This window comes from Bison bison, unplaced genomic scaffold, assembly GCF_000754665.1.
Source record: "Bison bison bison isolate TAMUID 2011002044 unplaced genomic scaffold, Bison_UMD1.0 scf7180017864492, whole genome shotgun sequence".
NCBI lineage: Eukaryota > Metazoa > Chordata > Mammalia > Artiodactyla > Bovidae > Bison > Bison bison.
Window position 1 is genome coordinate 3,348,683 of NW_011495051.1, and position 18,057 is coordinate 3,366,739.

General features: G+C 55.2%; 2 protein-coding genes across 3 annotated transcripts in view; one reads left to right on the plus strand and one right to left on the minus strand.

The window, feature by feature from the left end:
• Positions 1–14,013, plus strand: part of CHAF1A (chromatin assembly factor 1, subunit A (p150)) — a 24,872-nt gene extending 10,859 nt beyond the window's left edge. Inside the window, exons 4-15 of one of the 2 annotated variants that reach the window (XM_010828151.1) lie at positions 522–578; positions 3,154–3,383; positions 3,516–3,576; positions 3,948–4,016; positions 5,044–5,270; positions 5,807–5,975; positions 6,128–6,208; positions 6,595–6,687; positions 7,383–7,635; positions 8,176–8,666; positions 12,932–13,028; positions 13,535–14,013. In XM_010828151.1, coding sequence (XP_010826453.1) covers positions 522–578; positions 3,154–3,383; positions 3,516–3,576; positions 3,948–4,016; positions 5,044–5,270; positions 5,807–5,975; positions 6,128–6,208; positions 6,595–6,687; positions 7,383–7,635; positions 8,176–8,666; positions 12,932–13,028; positions 13,535–13,635 — 1,929 coding nt within the window. In that variant the 3' untranslated portion in view covers positions 13,636–14,013. The remainder of the gene's footprint in view (positions 1–521; positions 579–3,153; positions 3,384–3,515; positions 3,577–3,947; positions 4,017–5,043; positions 5,271–5,806; positions 5,976–6,127; positions 6,209–6,594; positions 6,688–7,382; positions 7,636–8,175; positions 8,667–12,931; positions 13,029–13,534) is intronic. The other variant, XM_010828152.1, reaches the window with a different exon arrangement.
• A 2,032-nt stretch (positions 14,014–16,045) lies between these two features.
• The window catches only part of UBXN6 (UBX domain protein 6), an 11,391-nt gene continuing 9,379 nt past the window's right edge, over positions 16,046–18,057 (minus strand). The window contains exons 7-10 of the mRNA XM_010828153.1: positions 17,503–17,587; positions 17,076–17,426; positions 16,701–16,849; positions 16,046–16,200 (exon numbers count right to left, since the gene is read on the minus strand). Of these exons, the coding sequence (XP_010826455.1) occupies positions 16,075–16,200; positions 16,701–16,849; positions 17,076–17,426; positions 17,503–17,587 (711 nt within the window). The 3' untranslated portion in view covers positions 16,046–16,074. The remainder of the gene's footprint in view (positions 16,201–16,700; positions 16,850–17,075; positions 17,427–17,502; positions 17,588–18,057) is intronic.

Genomic DNA, 18,057 nt, shown 5'->3' on the forward strand with positions numbered 1-18,057 from the left:
TTGTTTTTTTTTTTTTTTAAACGTGTTATTTTGGAATCGAAAGAAAGCAAGGTGTGCCTGGAGTCACAGAAAACCTCCACTGCCAGCCTTCCTGGGAAAAAGTAGAAGGGGCAGCCGTGCAGGGCCGGGTGTCTGCAGGACTCAGGACTCGGCCTCCGCAGTTGCTTATAGGCCTGCTGCTCTGTGTCTCCCCAATGCCAAGGTCCTGCCTGTGGCTCTTGATACCAAACCTGGCCTCCGTTTTGGTCATCTGCCTTCCGGCCTCCCTTAATATCTCCACAAGTACACTTACGTGCTTTCATTGGAGCTTATGACCCAACCAAGACCTTCTGGTTTTGTTTGCTGGAACCGTCACCCAGAAAGGTTTCCATTGTTGTTTTGCAGAGTGTTGACTACCCACCCCCCCACCCCCGCCCCGATCTCCCTCAAGGACAGTTCAGTGTGTTAAACGTGTTAAAGTGATTGAAACGTTAAAGTGATTGAAACAACCCGTGTTCTCATTTCAGTGTCTTTCCTTTCAGATAACTAAGAAACTGGTCAGAGGCTCTGCAGAGAAGAACAAGATGAAACTGCAAAGGGTAAGGTTTGTTCCCTGAAGTAGCAAGTTTCCCAGCTGCACGCTTCGCAGTAAATGGGCAGCAAAGCCCTTTGCATGGCTCTTTTCCCTGCTCGTCCTGGGCAGCATTTCAATTCTTGCTTCATTTTACATACCTGGGCCTCATGTTTGTAGCTTGCATCACTCTGAGCTTTGCTGAATCCTAAGGTTTCACCTGTAGTCTTTTTTAAGCTTTTACTAGAATCAGTACTGTCATAATAGTTAGGCATCCCCATTGTAGGGTTTTGTCTTTTTTTCTATTTTTCGGCTGAGCCACTTGGCTTGTGGGATCTTAGTTCCTCGACCAAGGATTGAATCCATGCCCCCTGGGAGTCTTAGCCATTGGACCACGAGGGAAGTCTCCCCTATTGTAATGTAAAATCGCCTTAAAAAGAACCCAGTTCCTCTCCCTGTGCCCCATGCTCCTACAGGTAAATGGAAGTTACACCCTTTCTGAGGCGCTGTAATGAGGGCCCTTACACCAGATGGGTGATTACTATAAAGGGGTTCCCTATTGAGTCTTCTTTTATCTGAGGGGTCACATTGTTACACACAGCAGTGCAGGGGGACCTTCTTTCTTACTGAGTGAATTGCAAAGAAGGTCTTGGACTCCTCACCCGTCAGCACCAGCTCAGGGAAGGGGCACTCATGACAGTCGGCTGTGTGCTCATCAGGTGCTTCTTGTGCTGTCTACCTTATGGCCGCGTTCAATTTTTGTGTTTCGGGTTTGATGCCTTTAATGTTTTTTAAGTCTTTATTGAATTTGTTACAGTATTGGGGGTTTTGTTTTTTTTTGGCCGCAGAGGCATGTGTGATCTTAGCTCCCCAACCAGGGATTGAACCTTCACCCCCTTGGATTGGAAGCAGTCTTAACCACTGTACCACCAGGGAAGTGCTCCTGATGTCTTTTTGAAAGTTTATCTCATTTGTTGGAATTTCAGAACTAGGCACCTGCTTGGCAGGTGTGGCTGAAGAGGTCTGATTTATGCCTGATTCCAGAAGCCTCCTGTCCTTGCAGTTAGCAGCAAGGAGACCCCCCCTCCCCCTCTGCAATTGCTGCTGGTTTCCTCACCCTGTTACTTGATCAGTTACTCAAGCCCCTGCTCCAAGTGTCCCACGAGGACATTTGGCAAGGACATTCTCAGGCCTCTGTCAGCGTGCCTCCATGGCTTTTGTGATAGGGAACAAAGGTTGATCAGGGCAGGGTGTTCTCTAGGGACAAAGGCACAATCATAGGCCCAGATGGAGAGCTGAGCTGTCAGGCTCCTGCCAAAGGTGGGAAGCCTATGATGATTCTTGTCCTGGAGAATTACCCAGTGCTGTGAGAAGGTAGGGCTTCCTCAGTGGCTCAGTGGACAAAGAATCTGCCTGCAGTGCAGGAGGAGACACAGGAGTTGGCGTGGTTGATCCCTGGGTTGGGAAGATCCCCTGGAGAAGGGAATGGCAACCCACTCCAGTATTCTTGCCTGGAGAATCCCATGGTCAGACGAGCCTGGTGGCATACCGTCCAGAGGGTCGCAAAGCCTCTGACATTACTGACCATGTTAGAAGGTACCACCCCTTCTGTCCTAGAGCTGAAATTTGTTCAGTGTGAATGTCACCTTATATAATAACTCAGTGCCCCAGGCCACATATAAATTCTTGGGAATGAGGAACCAATAAAATGAGATGTTCATGCTTCAGAGAAACCAGTGGTTTCCTCCTGCTGGTGTTGAGGAGGCCCAGGCATTGTCATGGATATCATGATGTCTTTTCTTATCTTCTGACCTTCTTCTCAGATCCTGAAAAATGTTTGTTTGGTTTTTTGAGAAATTGTTTTAAAAATAAAAAGTTTTCTTTTGAGAAATGGCTTTACAGATTAAAAAGGTTTTTTTGCTTATGTTTTTTAATGTGTTCTCGTCTGTTTCCCGCTGTTTTAAAACTTAACTCGTCAGGTTTCCCGGCCTTGCCTCATCCTGCTCTCCCATTTCAAGAGAAATAAAATAAACCCTGTTGTCTAGAATAGTTTTGGAGGGAATGGAAAGAAAATGTCTTTTGGCTCTGGCATGCCAGGATCTTAGTTCCCCGACCAGGGATGGAACCTGTGCCCCCTGCAGTGAAAGCGCAGAGTACTAACCACTGAACCGCCAGGGAAGCCCCAGGAAAATGTTCTTGTTTTGAGGGCAGGGAGGCAAAACCTACAGGTGTTTTAAATGTGTCTTTATTTTACCACACTTTTTTGAGCAAATAAATGTTACTCCAGCCCAACAGCAGGTATCCCATGTAGGCAGCTGAGAAGGGCTTACTTCATTTTTTTTAATTAAGTAAAAGTTGACCCTCATTCCATACTTGAAAATGGTGTCTTAAACACATCTTATTGTTACTCGCCCACGAGTCCCTGTGGCAGCCGGCCAATCCTCGTGGCCTTTCTCAGGGCGGAAGGAGATGTAATGGACCAGATATTGCCTTCTCTGTGCATGTGTGGGCCAGCGGGCCTCGCACCTCCCCCTCTGCCTGCACACAGCCTGCCTTCCCCGGCGTCTGCCCACGGGGCTGAGCTGTGTGCCGTCTCTGTGCAGGATAAGGAGCGTCTGCGGAGGCAGCTGAAGCTCCGGGCCGAGAAGGAGGAGAAGGAGAAGCTGAGGGAGGAGGCCAAGAGGGCCAAGGAGGAGGCCAGGAAGAAGAGGGAGGAGGAGAAGGAGCTGAAGGAGAAGGAGCGGCGGGAGAAGCGAGAGAAGGACGAGAAGGAGAAGGCGGAGAAGCAGCGGCTCAAGGAGGAGAGACGCAAGGAGCGCCAGGAGGCTTTGGAGTGCGTGCCCCACCCCCTCCATCTGGGGTCCCACACCCTCTGCCCTGTCCCGCTGTCACGTAACCCCACCCCCTCCACGGGCATCAGCATGGGCCTGGGCCAGCAGGTGTCACTGAGTGTGATGTCTCGTAGGGCAAAGCTGGAGGAGAAGCGGAAAAAGGAAGAGGAGAAACGGTTGAGAGAAGAAGAAAAGGTAGAATGTGTTTCTAGATCGCGCACCTTCCTGTGTGTTTGAGAAGCAGGGCTTCTGCCTGATTGCTGCTGGATATTGCGTGTCCTCCCTGAGGTGGTGGTGGAGGCGGATAGACAGGACTGACACTCCTGTAAGTAGGCTGGTTTGGGTGCCGGCCCAGCCCTTCCCGGCTGGCTGTCTCCTCCTCTGGTCCCTCTGCCCACAGGAGCAGCTCTAACCTTTGGAGTTGCCTGGTACCCATTTGTGGGTTTGGCGAACTTGCATTAAATTAATGCTTTCAACGTAAAAGTGCTTGGAATTCAATTACAGGGGCTTTTGCATGCTTCAAGTTCTCTATTTCTTTCTCACCCTCATCTTCTCTTGCATTGCAGCGCATTAAAGCCGAGAAGGCCGAAATCACGAGGTTCTTCCAGAAACCAAAGACCCCACAGGCCCCCAAGGTGAGCAGCCCGCTTCCTCTGGCTTTAATATTGGTCTCTGTCAGGCTGTACTGTTTGAAAAATAAAGAGGCATCTTCTGACCCGCTGGCCGTGCTTTCATCGAGAGGGACGTCTGCTGGCCTTGGGAGCTTTGATCTCCAGCAGAATCTGGAGATTCAATTCTTACCATCCACTGTGCTCTCAGAAAGGCAAAAAGTGGCACGTTTGCTCAAACTACCAAATGTTTATAGAGGTTGTGCTGGGATCCGTGAGGGAGAAAGACCAGTCTTCACCCTTAGGGGATGTCTGCTCAAGATAAGAGGCAGGATTGAGCGTAAAACAACCTGTGGGGTTCATTCAGCACAGGATTCTGCTTCCTGTCACCTTCTAGACCAGGCTCTGCCGGTGAAAACCCCAGACCTCTGTCCCCTCCCTCCTCCATGCTCCAGAGGTGCAAGGGTGTCCTTCCAGGTCTTTCACTGAGCATTTCCCTCCCTCCTATGTTTGTGTATTCATGTACCTAACAAATTATGAATTTATTGTTTACCGCTTTGCTGAGTTGCATCTTGGATTCTTGCCACATTTGCCCTTGTTCATTCTTTTTCATTGCTGCAGTACCATGTCATGATGTGGATGCATCATACTTTGTACCCCCTTGCCATTGATTTCTACCCCCACCTCCCAACAGTGCCTGGGTGTCTCACACTTCTCTGGATCTGACTGATGGGTGAAGAAAAACATATTTATTTCTCTTTATGTTTCTCCATGATTCTCGGTACAGTTGGACATCTCTTTGTGTTTGTTTATCATTTTATTTCTTTTTATTAATTTTATTTCTTTTTTTGCCAATTCCTCTTTTTTGTCAGGTTATTGCAGAATTGGCTTTCTTCTGATCTCTGGTTCTTTATATTATCATGGTTTTTGTTCTTGGTGATGTGTCTCCTTTGACACTGGGTCCCATGTCCAGTGGCTCCTCCTCAACACTTGCTGTGCAGGTCCGTCACACAGTAGGCAACAGTGGTGCCATCACATCCCTTCTCCGTTTCAGACCCTGGCCGGTTCCTGTGGGAAGTTTGCCCCTTTCGAAATCAAAGAGCACATGGTCCTCGCCCCTCGATGCCGGACTGCCTTTGATCAAGACCTCTGTGACCAGCTTGACCAGCTCCTCCAGCAGCAGAGCAGCGAGTTCTCCTTCCTGCAAGATCTGAAAAGCCGGCAGCCGCTTAGGTCTGGGCCCACTGTGGTGTCTAACGGGAACACAGACCTCTCTAACAGGTTAGTTCTGAGGGAAGCTGCCGATTGCCCTTGGTGAAGTTGGAGAATCCTGAGTGGCCAAGCAGAGCCCTTGTCACTGCTGAGTCCCTTGGCCTTGACCGGTCAGCTACCTCCCTGGCCTCAGACCCCGGATTCTACTGCTCCATCAGCTCTCTCCTGGCTTCACCTCCAAAGGCTCCCAGGTGCGGTGGCCTTGCAGAAAGTCCCAGCTCTGGAGTGCAGGCTGCCTCTCCTGGGTCCCCAGACTACGCGCCCCGCCCCCTGGATGGAGCTGACTTCTAGACCACTTGCCTGGAGGGTTGCTCCCCAGCTCTTGCCAATGTACTTGTTTTCACATGCCCACTTCTGTATATGCAGTGGGGCAGCAGCTTCCATCTGGTTCCTCTCTCCTTCTTGCGCCATGTCCCTGGAGTAAACATTGGCCTGCTTTAGGGCTGCCCGTCTCTAGTGCCCACGACCTGCCACCCCAGGAGGAAGGATGTTGTGGTGGGCGAGTGCACCATGGAGGAGCCTTCTAAGCCAGGTTTTGTCTCCAGCGATGTGGTGATCGTGGAGAGCAGTAAAGTGGACGGTGTTCCTGAGCGGAGAAAGTTTGGCAGGATGAAGCTCCTGCAGTTCTCTGAGAACCACCGGCCAGCATACTGGGGCACGTGGAACAAGAAGACGACAGTCATCCGCCCAAGGGACCCCTGGGCCCAGGACAGGGTGAGTGTGTGGGCAGTGCTCTGACCCCTGCGTATCCTTCTCAGCGTGGCCTTCTCCTGCGGCCCTGGGGCTCCCCAGAGTTCTAGCTTTTTAGCTCTGCCATTCCCTCCCGACCCTGGAGATGACAGTGACTGCTGTGTGTGTGCCCTCAGGACCTCCTTGACTACGAGGTGGACAGCGATGAGGAGTGGGAAGAGGAGGAGCCGGGAGAGTCCCTTTCCCACAGCGAAGGGGTGAGCATGGCAGGGGCCGGCAAGTTCCGGTGAGAGGGCTCCCTCGGACAGCATCTCAGCACCAGATTTATAGCTATTCTTGGAAAACCTTGTTTAGTGACACCTGCCTGGTGTGGACGGGGAAGCTCCCAGATACCCCTGGGTGGGCCCGCCCGTCTCCTGCCACACCCGCTGCCTTACTCCGGGCCCCTTATCTGTGTTCTGCCTGGCCCTCCACCCCCACCAGAGTATAGTGGGCTGGTTAGAGGATCCTGGCTGATCCTCAGGGTGTCCGTAGAAATGACGCTTAGAGCACTGGAAAGCTGTTTGCTTTTAACGTGTTCACGGGTGAATTATAAGTAAAGCACATGTTTCCACACGTTATCATTGTGCTTTTTTCTCTCGAGGACGATGACGATGACGTGGGAGAGGATGAGGACGAGGATGATGGTTTCTTCGTGCCCCACGGGTACTTGTCTGAGGATGAAGGCGTGACCGAGGTGAGGGCTGGACAGGAGGTGATCAGCCCAGAGCTTGGTGGCTGCTGACCAGGGGGTGGTTGCGTAGGTCCTGGCCCACCCTGCAGCCGATTCCTTGTGGACCTTGCTCCTCAGAGGCTCAGCCTCACCCCCCAGCTTTCTCAGTTCTACTGGATGGTGGGACTTTTGAGGGAGTCGTTTCCAGAGCTCTGAAGGCCTGCCGGGTTGTGGGGAGACTGGCAGGTGTGACCCGTCTCAGAGGCACACTTGGGGACCTTTGTCCTTCATACGTTTCCAACCAGAGAGGCAGATGGGTCTCGTCAGGCCCTGAGCATATCTGGCTTAGACACTGGCATCATTCTGAGGTGGGAGAGGTCCAGCATGGTGATTTCAGCTCCAGGATCACATGGTAAGCAGAGAACCCAGAGTGGTGCTAAGAAGTCTACTGAAGAGGTAATAAAAATAAATACCTGTGACTCTCCTGTGAGGGCTAGAAAGGCAGGTGCACCTAAGATACTTGAGGGTGAAGGTGCCAGTGATTCAGTCTGAAGACATTCTCTGCCTGTATTATCGCCAGTCAGGTGCCATCCACACTGGCCCTGAGTCTGTGAAGAGCTCTGCCTGCCTCCCATATGCTCTCTCTCTGCCCCAGAGGGGCGCACCAGGGTACTGGGGAGCAGGGATCCTGAGCAAGTGTCTGCGCTCTAACCTGCCAGGAATGTGCCGACCCGGAAAATCACAAGGTGCGCCAGAAACTGAAGGCCAAGGAGTGGGACGAGTTTCTGGCCAAGGGAAAGAGGTTCCGCATTCTCCAGCCTGTGAAGATCGGCTGCATCTGGGCGGCCGACAAGGACGGCGGTGCTGACCTGAAGGTGCTGCAACAGTTCACGGCCTGCCTGCTGGAGACTGTGCCCCCTGAGGAGGAGCAGACGCCCAAGGCCTCAAAGAGAGAGAAGAGGGACCAGCAGAGTGAGCACCAGCTCTGGGCAGGGGCAGGGCGGGAGACTCTCTCTGAGGGTGGCCAGGTAACTCACAAGTTCTTCAAAGAAACAGCCAGAGCCAGTGCTTGCTGAGGAGGTGTCCTTTCTGTGACTCATGAGAGCTGTACAAGGTGGCTGCTTCAGTCAGCCTGTTTCACTGATGGTCACACACATTCTTAGCTCTTCAGAGCTGGGAGGGCCACTCAGAATGGGTGTGTGAGGGCTTACTAAGAAAACAGACACAGGAGGTGAGGCCTGACAGTTTATTCCAACCAGTCCCGCCTCGTGAAGTGTGGACCTCCCAGAGTCTCTCCTGGAGCAGTTCCTGTGTTTAAATCCGCCCCTAAGCAGCCACCTGCGCTAAACCTGTGATGGTGGTGGTAATTTTGCGATGTCAGTCAAATCACTGCTCTGTGTCAGTTACATCTCAGTAAGCCAGGAGGAAAACAAGGCCACCCAGAGCAGACTGTGTCTCAGCCTCCCGGGGGCTGTGTTCATTCCGTCTCCCCCTGCTCCCTCTCCCCACCAGTCCTGGCCCAGCTGCTCCCGCTGTTGCACGGGAACGTGAATGGGAGCAAGGTGATCATTCGGGAGTTCCAGGAGTGCTGCCGCCGAGGACTGCTCAGCAGGGACGCCGGCAGCCCGGAGGACAGTGCCGCCAGCCCCCCGAGCCCTGGCCCTGCCCGCCCGCAGACCCCTACCGCCAGCGAGGACGTGGCTGTGCCCTCCAAGGCCAGGCTCAAGCGGATTATTTCTGAGAACTCGGTGTATGAGAAGAGGCCCGACTTCAGGATGTGCTGGTACGTCCACCCACAGGTGCTGAAGAGCTTCGCCCAGGAGCACCTGCCTGTGCCCTGCCAGTGGAGTTATGTCACCGCAGTGCCCTCGGCCACCAGGGAGGACAGTGGCAGTGTCCCCGCCCCGGGGCCTGGCCAGGGTATGCCCGTCTCACTCAAGAGGAAGTCGGCGGGTAGCATGTGCATCACCCAGTTCATGAAAAAGCGCCGGCACGACGGGCAGGTGAGACCCCGCTGCGGCTTGTAGTTTGTAGCAAACCTTCCTTTTAGGGCATGTTTAGATTTATAACAAAACTGAGGTGACAGAACTGACCAAAATAGAGGCGTGGGTGTAGAGGTTTTTCCACCCACCAAGCACCCGCAGCAAAGCCTGCGTGGCTCTCACAGCTGATGAACCTACGTGGACGTACCCGTCACCCAGACTCCAAGGTTTACTGGGTGCACTCTGGCTTCTGTGCATCCCGTGGGTTTGAACGGATGTATGGTGATGTGTGTGGCTTCACAGTGTCACACAGCTGTGCCACTGCCTTCACGCCCACAGTCTGCCTGTTGGTCCTTCCCTCCCTCTACCCTGGGCCGCCACTGGGCCTACTGCTCTCACTGGATTTTTCACTTAGTTGTGTGCCTTTATGCTTTCTTCCTGTCTTTTCATGGTTTGACAGCTCATTTCTTTTCAGTGCTGAATAATGTTCCGTGCAGCAGCTTCTGTTTAGTTAGTTTTTGTGTTCATTTAACACAGTTACTAAGCGCTTACTCCATACCAGGTACCCTGCTAGGCCTTGTAGACAGTGGTGAGCAAAACGCCATCAAAGCGGAGACAGACTGGAGTCCATGGTGGGAGCACCCATGTAACTATCCTGACAGCACATGGAGGAGGAAGCGTGTGGTCCCACATAGATAGGCCATGTATAGGGAGGGCCTCGCCTCACATGGAGGCAGGTGGGCTTCCTGAGAGTCGCTGGTCCCCAGAGCGAAGGCTCCCGCGCTGCCTGGACACACGGAGGCTGGGCCCCCACCTCAGCCTTGGTCCGTGTTTGATGTTTGTTTCTGTTACTGGCATGGGAAGGTGATGGGTTTAGTCTCCTGGCTACTATCACCAGAAGCCTGGTCTTAGTTGTGGGCACCAGTCCTCACTGAGGCCAGTATCTCACGTGGCTGAAGATCTTGGAGACTCGAGTTTACGTGGATGAGAGGATGTGGTGAGAGCTGGTGTCTCGCTCTCATCTGGGGCTCTCCTAGGGTGCTGTCGCTCCAGGAGGTACTGCTAGAGGCTGGGGGTGAGGGAGAAAAAAGGGAGCCCGTGTGTGCGCCCCATCCCCTACCCCTGCTCCTGCCACATGTGTGGGGGGGGAGGATGGGCAGGGGGTTGGCTCCTGGAGTGATGCCCGCACACAGATGACGTCTTGGGTGCAATGGAAGCCTTCTTCCTGAATCATCACAGCAAGAGGGAGCCTGGGACAATCCTGTGCAGTCATGGCGGCTGTTCCTGCCACTCCCCCACCCCGTCCCTGTCAGCTGTGGACATGGCTCGATACAGTAGCTCCCATCTGGTTAGGAGTCAGGGACCCAGCCCCACAGACAGTTCCCTCCTTGGGCCTGGACCCAGAACAGGCCCTCATGTGTTCAAGCTGTGATTAGCTGCGGAACTCCTTATGGTCAGCATCATCGTTAGCCAGACGGTCTCAGAAGGCTGCACATGTGATGCTCAGGTTGAAACCAGCTGGGGAGCCAGTGTGAATGTGGCCAGGGCTGGAAGGACCCTTTGGTGTCCTAATCCAGGCAGGGTTTGCGGGCTGCTGCCCTCATCAGGCCCCCACAGCCACCTTGCCGAGTCCCCTGTGCTCTTCTTCCCCTCTGACGGCGTCCACGCACGTGCTCGCAGTCTTTGTCTCTACGTACAGAAAGACGGGTTAGCCCTTATCACCTGTTTCCTCTTGCACTTGACGTGATTCTCTGCCCTTGGTGCTTTGTTGTTTACTGAGAAAAAGTGCTCCCCAATAAACTGGGGGCCCCTCTCCCCAGGTAAGAGGGGTTGGTCTATGAGAGGCAGTGACATGGGGAGTTTCATTTGATGACACCCATGAATAGCAGTCTGCTATTCAGCTTCTCCCCGTTCACTGGCCTCAAAGGGGCTCCGAGATGTGGCAGGATCTCACAGAGGGCCACATGTCCAGTGGTTCTGGGCGTGCTGGCCCCAGTGGTCCTGATTAAGTGGGTCTGAGAGTAGCTGCTAATGTCTGCACTTTGAACGCCCCTTTTTGGAGCTTCCCTGGCAGTCCAGTAGCTAATACTCCAAGCTTCCAATGCAGGAGGTGAGGGTTCAGTCCCTAGTCAGGAACTAGATCCCACATCCTCGCTTGTAACAGCGCTTGGTCCCCTGGGACCATGCAGGCCTCGGGACCGTAAACACATGGAAGTTTGTCTGCAGCAACAGGAAGTCCTGAGCTGGTGAGCACTGTGGTCCGGGGCCAGGCTGCTCCTGTCTCCTGCTGCTCCTGCCTGTTTGTGGCCTTGTCTTTGTGGTCACAGAACAGCTGCTGCACTGCCAGCCAGCGAGATGAGGATGGCCAAGCCTACCTGGGGAGGAGTCCCGTTTACCTGGAAGGAGGAGCAGACTCCACCTGTGTCTTTCTGACTGGAATGCTCTGACCCAGCCACCCAGCTGAAAGAGAGGCTGGGGCCATGAGACCTTGACCACCTCCAGCAGACTCCTTATGATTTGGGACAGGCAGGCAGGAAGAGAGCTCTGGGCGTGCACTGAGCAGGGCCTGCAAGGCAGAACACAGGAGCTGGGGAGCCTTCCTGAAGGCCGGGTTGGTGGCCTGGGAAAATGTGGATGGTGTGTATGAATATTTTAGATCGGGTTGGGATTTTTAATTTATGGGAATTTTAGAAGCTTTTCATTTAGAGTTCCAACTAGTGTTATGGGTTTACACAGTACCATGATCAAGTGAGATGAGCCGGCTGTTAGGGGCCACTTCTGCCCCAGAGAGTGAGTGAGTGAGTGAGTGTGTGTGTCCGTCCCCCCGGCAACTCAGCTCTTCAGCCTTGTTCTATTTTCGCACAGGCAGGGGCTCCATCTGTCCTTTCCAGCCTCAGTGCTTGGTGGTGGTGACATGTCTTCCTAACTCCCAAGGCTGCATGGCCAGCTGTGTGCCCTCTGCCTGCGATAGCGACAGCAGCATGTCGGGCTGTCCCCCGGCTGCATATGCCTACAGCCCTCAGCCCAGCACGTGGGACCCCATCCTGGAGCCTCACCTTAGAAAGGCTTGAGACCCGTCATGTGCCTGTGGGGCTGTGGGCTACTGTTCCTCCCACAGAGGGCTTGTGGGCCCAGAGCAGTCATCCGTTTGCACTTGGCTCCCAGTGTGGAGGCCTGGGACCGGGAAGGCTAGAAGGAGACCCGCCCGTCCCCTTGCTCACCAGACCCAAGCCTGCATGGCTGGGGGGTGGAGAATGCACTGTCTGTGCTTCTGAAGCAGGTGCCTGGAAGCTGCCCTGCACCTCCCAGCAGCGCCCATGGAGCTCTCCTGGAGATTCTACACTAGAACTGAGGGGTCTGTGAGCATAAGCTGTCTGCCAGCCAGGCTGGGAACCGCAGGCACAGTGGACGGCCTCGCTGTACTGTCGTCCCTTTTCCAGGCAGACTTACAGAGTAGAAGGGCTCTAGGAGGGTGTTGAGCCCCTTGGAAGGGAGCCCAGCTCCACTGCCTCTGCCAACTCTTGTGCACGGGCAGTGTTTAGGATTGGTCCTGTTACTGCCTCGTTCTGTGTCTCTGTCCCCTCTGGTGGAAGCCAATGATAACAGCTCCTGACGCCCATTCTTGGGGTGCTGGTGGCATCCACATGGGCAGAACTGGGCAGAGTGAGCATCAGAGGAAAGAGTTCACAAGTGTTGGGCAGAGGGACCAAGCTATTGGACAGAGAAGAAAACACTGACCAACTAACTTCTTAGCCACCTACTTACTCCAGAAGATAATAATTCAGAGAAACCATGTGCTTTGTCCATCTCCTTTTCAAACCAAAGTAGAGGATACCCCCCTCCCAATTCTAATTTGCAAACAATAATGCATTATTTTTCTAACAAGGTAAATAATTAGTTCATTTCAGAGTACTCCCAAGGTTTCCTTTGATCATAACTCTTGAGACACTAAGACTTCCCTGACTCAGACCTTAAAAGAATCTGCCTGCAATGCAGGACACCTGGGTTCAATCCCTTTGTGGGAAAGACCCTGGAGGAGGTCATGACTGCCCACTCCAGTATTCTTCCCTAGAGAATCTCATAGACAAAGGAGCCTTGTGGGCTCCAGTCCATAGGGTCTCAAAGAGTCGGACACGACTGAGCAACTAACACTTTGACTTTCATCAGACTCCTCAGATAGTGTCTCCTGGATGGGCAGAGAGGGGTCGGGTGTGCAGCAGTGGGTGGCAGGGGGGTCACACCGACCCTGTCTGCTGCTGCTGACACAGTGTGCCTTGTCTGTTCAGGTTGGCACTGGAGACCTGGACGGCTTCCAGGCGGACACAGAGGAGGAGGACGACGACGAAGGCGACTGTGTGATCATGGACATCTCTGATGTTGGGGGTGAGCAGGGTACCACACCCTCCTCTTTTCCTTCAAGCCGGCCAGGAAGGGAAGGGGCAGTTAGTCACCCCCCAGCTCGCATCCTGTGAGTGATGGGGACTGAGGAAGAGGTCCTGAAAGGCGCCAGGCAGGCTGGTGTGATGGTGTGGGTGTCAGGCCTCCTGTCCTGGTCTGAAAGCTACATTCAGGAAACCAGAGACCCAAGGGTTGGTGAGGAGCTGTCAGGGAGGGAGGGTGTAGGGCCTCTGAACCATACTTCCCCAGGGCAGGGAGCCAGAGGCCAGCCAGCCTGAGGCCAGCCACTGAGCCTTGCTGCCCACTTTCCTCATCTTTACCATGGGCTTCCCCTGTCCTGGAGGGTCAAGTGCAAAGCCTGCTGGACAGGGCTGCAGAAACACACAGGCTCAGGGTGAACACAGCCGAAGCCCCAGTGAGAAGGCGATGGCTTGCCTGCCCTCCCCCAGAGTGGACCCAAGGCTGAAGCCCCTCCCTCTCTTGCCTTGCAGACATCCAGGGCCCATGCGGAACCACTTCTGGAGCTGGGGGCTCAGTGGGGATGGACACCAGTGAGAGCTTCGTGGCCCCCAGCTCGCTTCGCCTGTCCTGAGCGCCCAAGTGGCCCGTGTATGTATGTAGAATGGTTAGGGTATTCTCGATGCCTCTCAGATACTTGAAAGTCCTGACTCCTGTGTAAAGAGCACTTTGTCCTGCTTGGCAGACCTCCCTGGAGGTCTGGAAAGTTTTATATAGGATACTTGGTTAGTTCTTTTTGATATTTGTAAAAAATTTCCCCCCAAAGCTGCATATTAATCTGCCCTTTAATAAAGCATTATTGTGATGTGACCTGCATGGGGAGGGCCTAGTCGTGCCCTTTGGACCCTGGGCAGGCGCAGTGACGAGATGCTTGTGAATGAATTGAAGCCCCTCAGATGCGGTGTGGCACCCGGACCTGACGTGGACCTGTATAAACTATTGTCTACCCCGACCTGGCGTGTCTGTCGTCTCTTCCAACACGTGGTGTCTGTACCTGGTGTGTCCAGAGGCCAGTGCTCTGCTGTCCAGTGTCCACCCCCCAGTTCCCCATGCGTGGACCTGTGGCCTTTGTTTAAAGTTCAACGCTTCATACAAGTTCTGTCCCATCTCTTTGTTGTGTGCTGGGGCTCCTTGGCAAGTGCTTGTGCTGGTTAACCCCTCCTGCCCCTTGGTGGGTGGGCAGAGGGTGTTCCCAGCCTCGGGAGTGCTGAAGCTAGGAATTGTGGAGCCAGGCGCTGCACCTACTGGACCCTGGAGTGGCCCTAGGACAGGGCTGTGATGGGCCCAGCAGAGGCATCTGAGCATGTACCGAGGGCCAGGGGCAGCGAGGTTCTGGCAGAATTCTAACTATTGGAACCAGGCTCCAGTCCTGCTGGCCCTTCACAGCACATTGTTTTGTTGGAAGAAGAGTCAGCTGGCATCTCAGCGTGAGTACCTGTTCAGACTGTGGATGCCTCACTCCTGAGGTGGGGCAACATGACCCTGCCCTTGGGGGCCACGCCATCTGCTAGCTAAGACGCTCCTGGCCCGCCTCTCCTGGCAGTACCCTGATCCTCCTGGAGAGGGTCTTCCTCCATCCAGCTCCGTGGGGGTGGGGTGCGGACCCTGGCCCCACCTGGGAATAAGTGCTGCAGGTTGCTGGCACAGGGGTGAGGCGTGGGTGCAGCTCCCACCTGTGGGTGTGGCCACCAGCCTCAATCATGGTTAAGTGCCTTTAACCTTGCTAGCTGCCACCTGACAATTTACCATCTACCCACTAGCAGGTTCTGGGTGGGGATCAGGCAGCCAAGGAGGGTGGGCCCAGGTCCTGCCCCCACGTGAGGACAGCTCTGGGCTGCCCAAGTGTGAGGCACAGCTTGTGTGGGGGCTACTCAGTGGCTGTGGGTTACAGGAAATTTTTGTGTCTAATCACATCAGGGGCCTGGAAGCTCTCACCTCATAGTGGCCAGAGAGCCAATCACCACTGGCCTCCATGAAGGCGGAGTCCAGACAGGGCAGTTCCTCCACCCTCTAGACCTTTGTTTCCCTGTCTCTGTTAGATACCCATGGCTGCTGTGACAAAGCGCCCCACATTGTTCTTAACAGTTCTAGGGGCAGAAGCCTCATGAGGCCCTCGCTAGGTTAAATTGAGGGGAGAGATGGTTTCTTCTGGAACAAGAGAACCCCATTTTATTCTTCCAGAAGAACCCAATTCTTTTGGAAGGGGGAACCCCATTTCTTAGGGAACCCATTTCCGCTTTTTGTAGCTGTTAGAAGCCCCTCCTCCATCTTCAGGACCTGCAGCGTCACATCTCCCATCTTTATTTCCTTCCACACGTTAGAGCTCCCTTGGGGACGCCTGGGCTCACTGCATAACCCAGGACAGTCGCCTAGTTCGTCCTTACCCACACCCCAAGCCCCTCTGGCACATAATGTCATGTTCACGGGTTCTGGCCCCAGGAGCCCTCAGCAGGGCTGGCTCGTAGGCAGTGGGGACAACATAGGAAAGCATGGGAAGTGAAGAGCTTGCCTCAGACATGAGGGGCTCCTGGGACCCCAGGTACCACCCGAGCGGGTGTCCACCTGACCCTGCTTCACCAGGAGCCACAGCCAGCCTTGCTCACTGGTGGTTCCGCAGCTGCTGACCCTGCCTCCCACAGCTTGAACTCACCACCAGGAAACTAGTCAACATCTGTTTATTCAGGTTTATAACTTTACAGAACTTGTTCTGATAGGCCCAGGCCTCCCTTGGCCAGTTACCCTAGGGCCACTGCACACAGGGTCCTGGCCAGGGCTGCAGGCTGCTCTGCCTGGGAGGCACCCAGGGCTTCTGTTAAACAGATTACTAGTGATGCCCTCTCCTGACGGTGGTCATGGCTGTGTGCCCGGCCAGCCAGCGCCCCTCCTCATGCTCACAGTGCCCCATGGGCAGGGCGAGTGGTTCTGGAGGTGGGACAGGGACCGGGACGGGAGAACGTGGAGGAGAGCACGAGACAGACCCGCGATGGGACTGAGCCAACCCTGCTTTATTTCACTAGAGCTTCTCAATGGCCGACAGGAGCTCGGGTTTCAGGATAGACGTGTCTGGCTGGGTGCCTGCAGCCCTGATGTCCTCAAGCACAGCCGCGTCCCACGAGAAGGTCAGGAGGGCAGAGGGTACCTGCAGCAGGGTGAGAGGCGCAGAGCTCCAGCTTCACGTTCAAATCTCCCTGCTGGAGCCCAGGCCACGCTCGCCCAGGGTTGCTCCGGCCCACGGGTGATAGCACCGCTGTGCTGTCAAGGGCACATCAGATGAGGACGCCCCCCTGGCCTGGCTGAAGCCCACCCAGCCCGGGGCAGCAGTTGGCACTTCCTCTCCAGGCCTCCTTCCCAGTCTCCCTGAATCAGGGTCTGACCGCAATCCAGCCCCCTCCTTCATCCTCTCAAAGAATTCCTGCATTTTGAATGCCTTCTGGTCTCTGCTTTGCAGAGGACTCTTAACACACTTGGCACATTTCCATTTTGCAAACAGAAGTTACTCAAGGCCACACCACAAGTGGGAAGGTGGGTCTTAACACCCAGGGACACCTCCCCAGTACCATCCCATCCCCTCTTGGGGGCTTGTGATGATTTAACAAGAGCCCAGAGAGCCGGGTTAAGGTGCGGGGAGCCATCACTCACCAGCCCACACTCGTTGAAGGCCAGGTTCTCATCTTCCGACAGCTTCTGCCCACCCGAGGCCAGCAGCTCAAAGGGCAGCCAGTCGTTCTGCAAGGCCTCCCGGACAAACCCATACAGCGCCGCCACCCGCTCCCGGGCGTAGAAGGTCCCTGGGGTGAGACAGTCAAGTGGCGCTGGAGCTCGTGGGAGCCCCTCTGCGCCAGCCGGCCGTGAGCCCTCAGCCTCCTCCCCGGGGACGAGCGCAGCCCAGACAGGCCACACGGGCGCCCAGCGCGCACCCTGCACCCTGCAGCAGGCAGCCGTCGGGGACGCGCACGCACACCTCCCCGGGGACAAACGCAGCCTGGAGGTACCACACAGGTGCCCAGAACGGACCCTGCAACAGGCAGCCGTCGGGGAGGCGCACGCGCAGCAGCGTGTACGTGTACTTGCGCATCTCCCGCTGCTCCTCCCGCTCACGCATGGCCTTGGTCCGTAGCACGCTCAGCCGCTCCACGGCCTCCGACCGCAGCCGCTGCTCCCGCTTGATCTCCTCGGCCGTGAGGTTGAAAAAGTCCGCGGGCAGGTCAAACTGCGAGGCCAGGGTCGAGGGCCGGAAGACGCGGCGCTGGCGGGCCAGAGTGGCACGCACAGGCTCGGCGCTCAGCAGCTGCTCCTTGTGCCGCTCCAGACTCTGAGGCTGGGCCAGAGCGGCCTCGCTCAACACGTAAAACTCCTCGGGGCCCTCTGGAACACGCAGAAACGTCACTGCCTAGTCAGGGAGACCCCTCGCCGGACCCTCCTGCCCCAACTTGGCTCTTACCCTGGTCAGGGATTGGAAGCAGCACCTTCTGGAAACCGATGGCCTCAAAAAACTCGTGGGTCCCTTCCAGGCAGTGAATGCGTTCCTGAGAGCGGAGGCAGAGGTCACACGGGACCCTTGGGGGCCTCCCTGTGCCCCTCAAGACTCTCCGCCCACCCTGGCCCTCCCGGCCCGGAGTCCCTGGTCTCAGTGCAGCTGCTATCCCTGGACAGGCTGAACTCCTGAAGCCGTCTGAGGGGCTGAGCTCACAGAGGGCCGGGGACCGAGAAAAGTCAACACCAGGGCAGGCTGAAGATCCAAAGGACAACATGAGGAGGGAGTGCCAAAGGTGGGGCAGGCCAGCTGTGTGATGCTGGACTCAGGTGGAAGCCACCAGAAGAAAGTGGGGCCCTTCCGGCCGCAGGAGCAGATACCACGGGCCAGGGTGATGGGCCAATTTCTCCACAGATGCCAGAAGCCTGCCTTTGTGTGGAAAACCTCCCCAGTGCTGATGTTCTCTCAACTAACTCAACACTGTGGGTGGTGGGCAGGGCAGAGGGTGTATGGTGCTCAGAG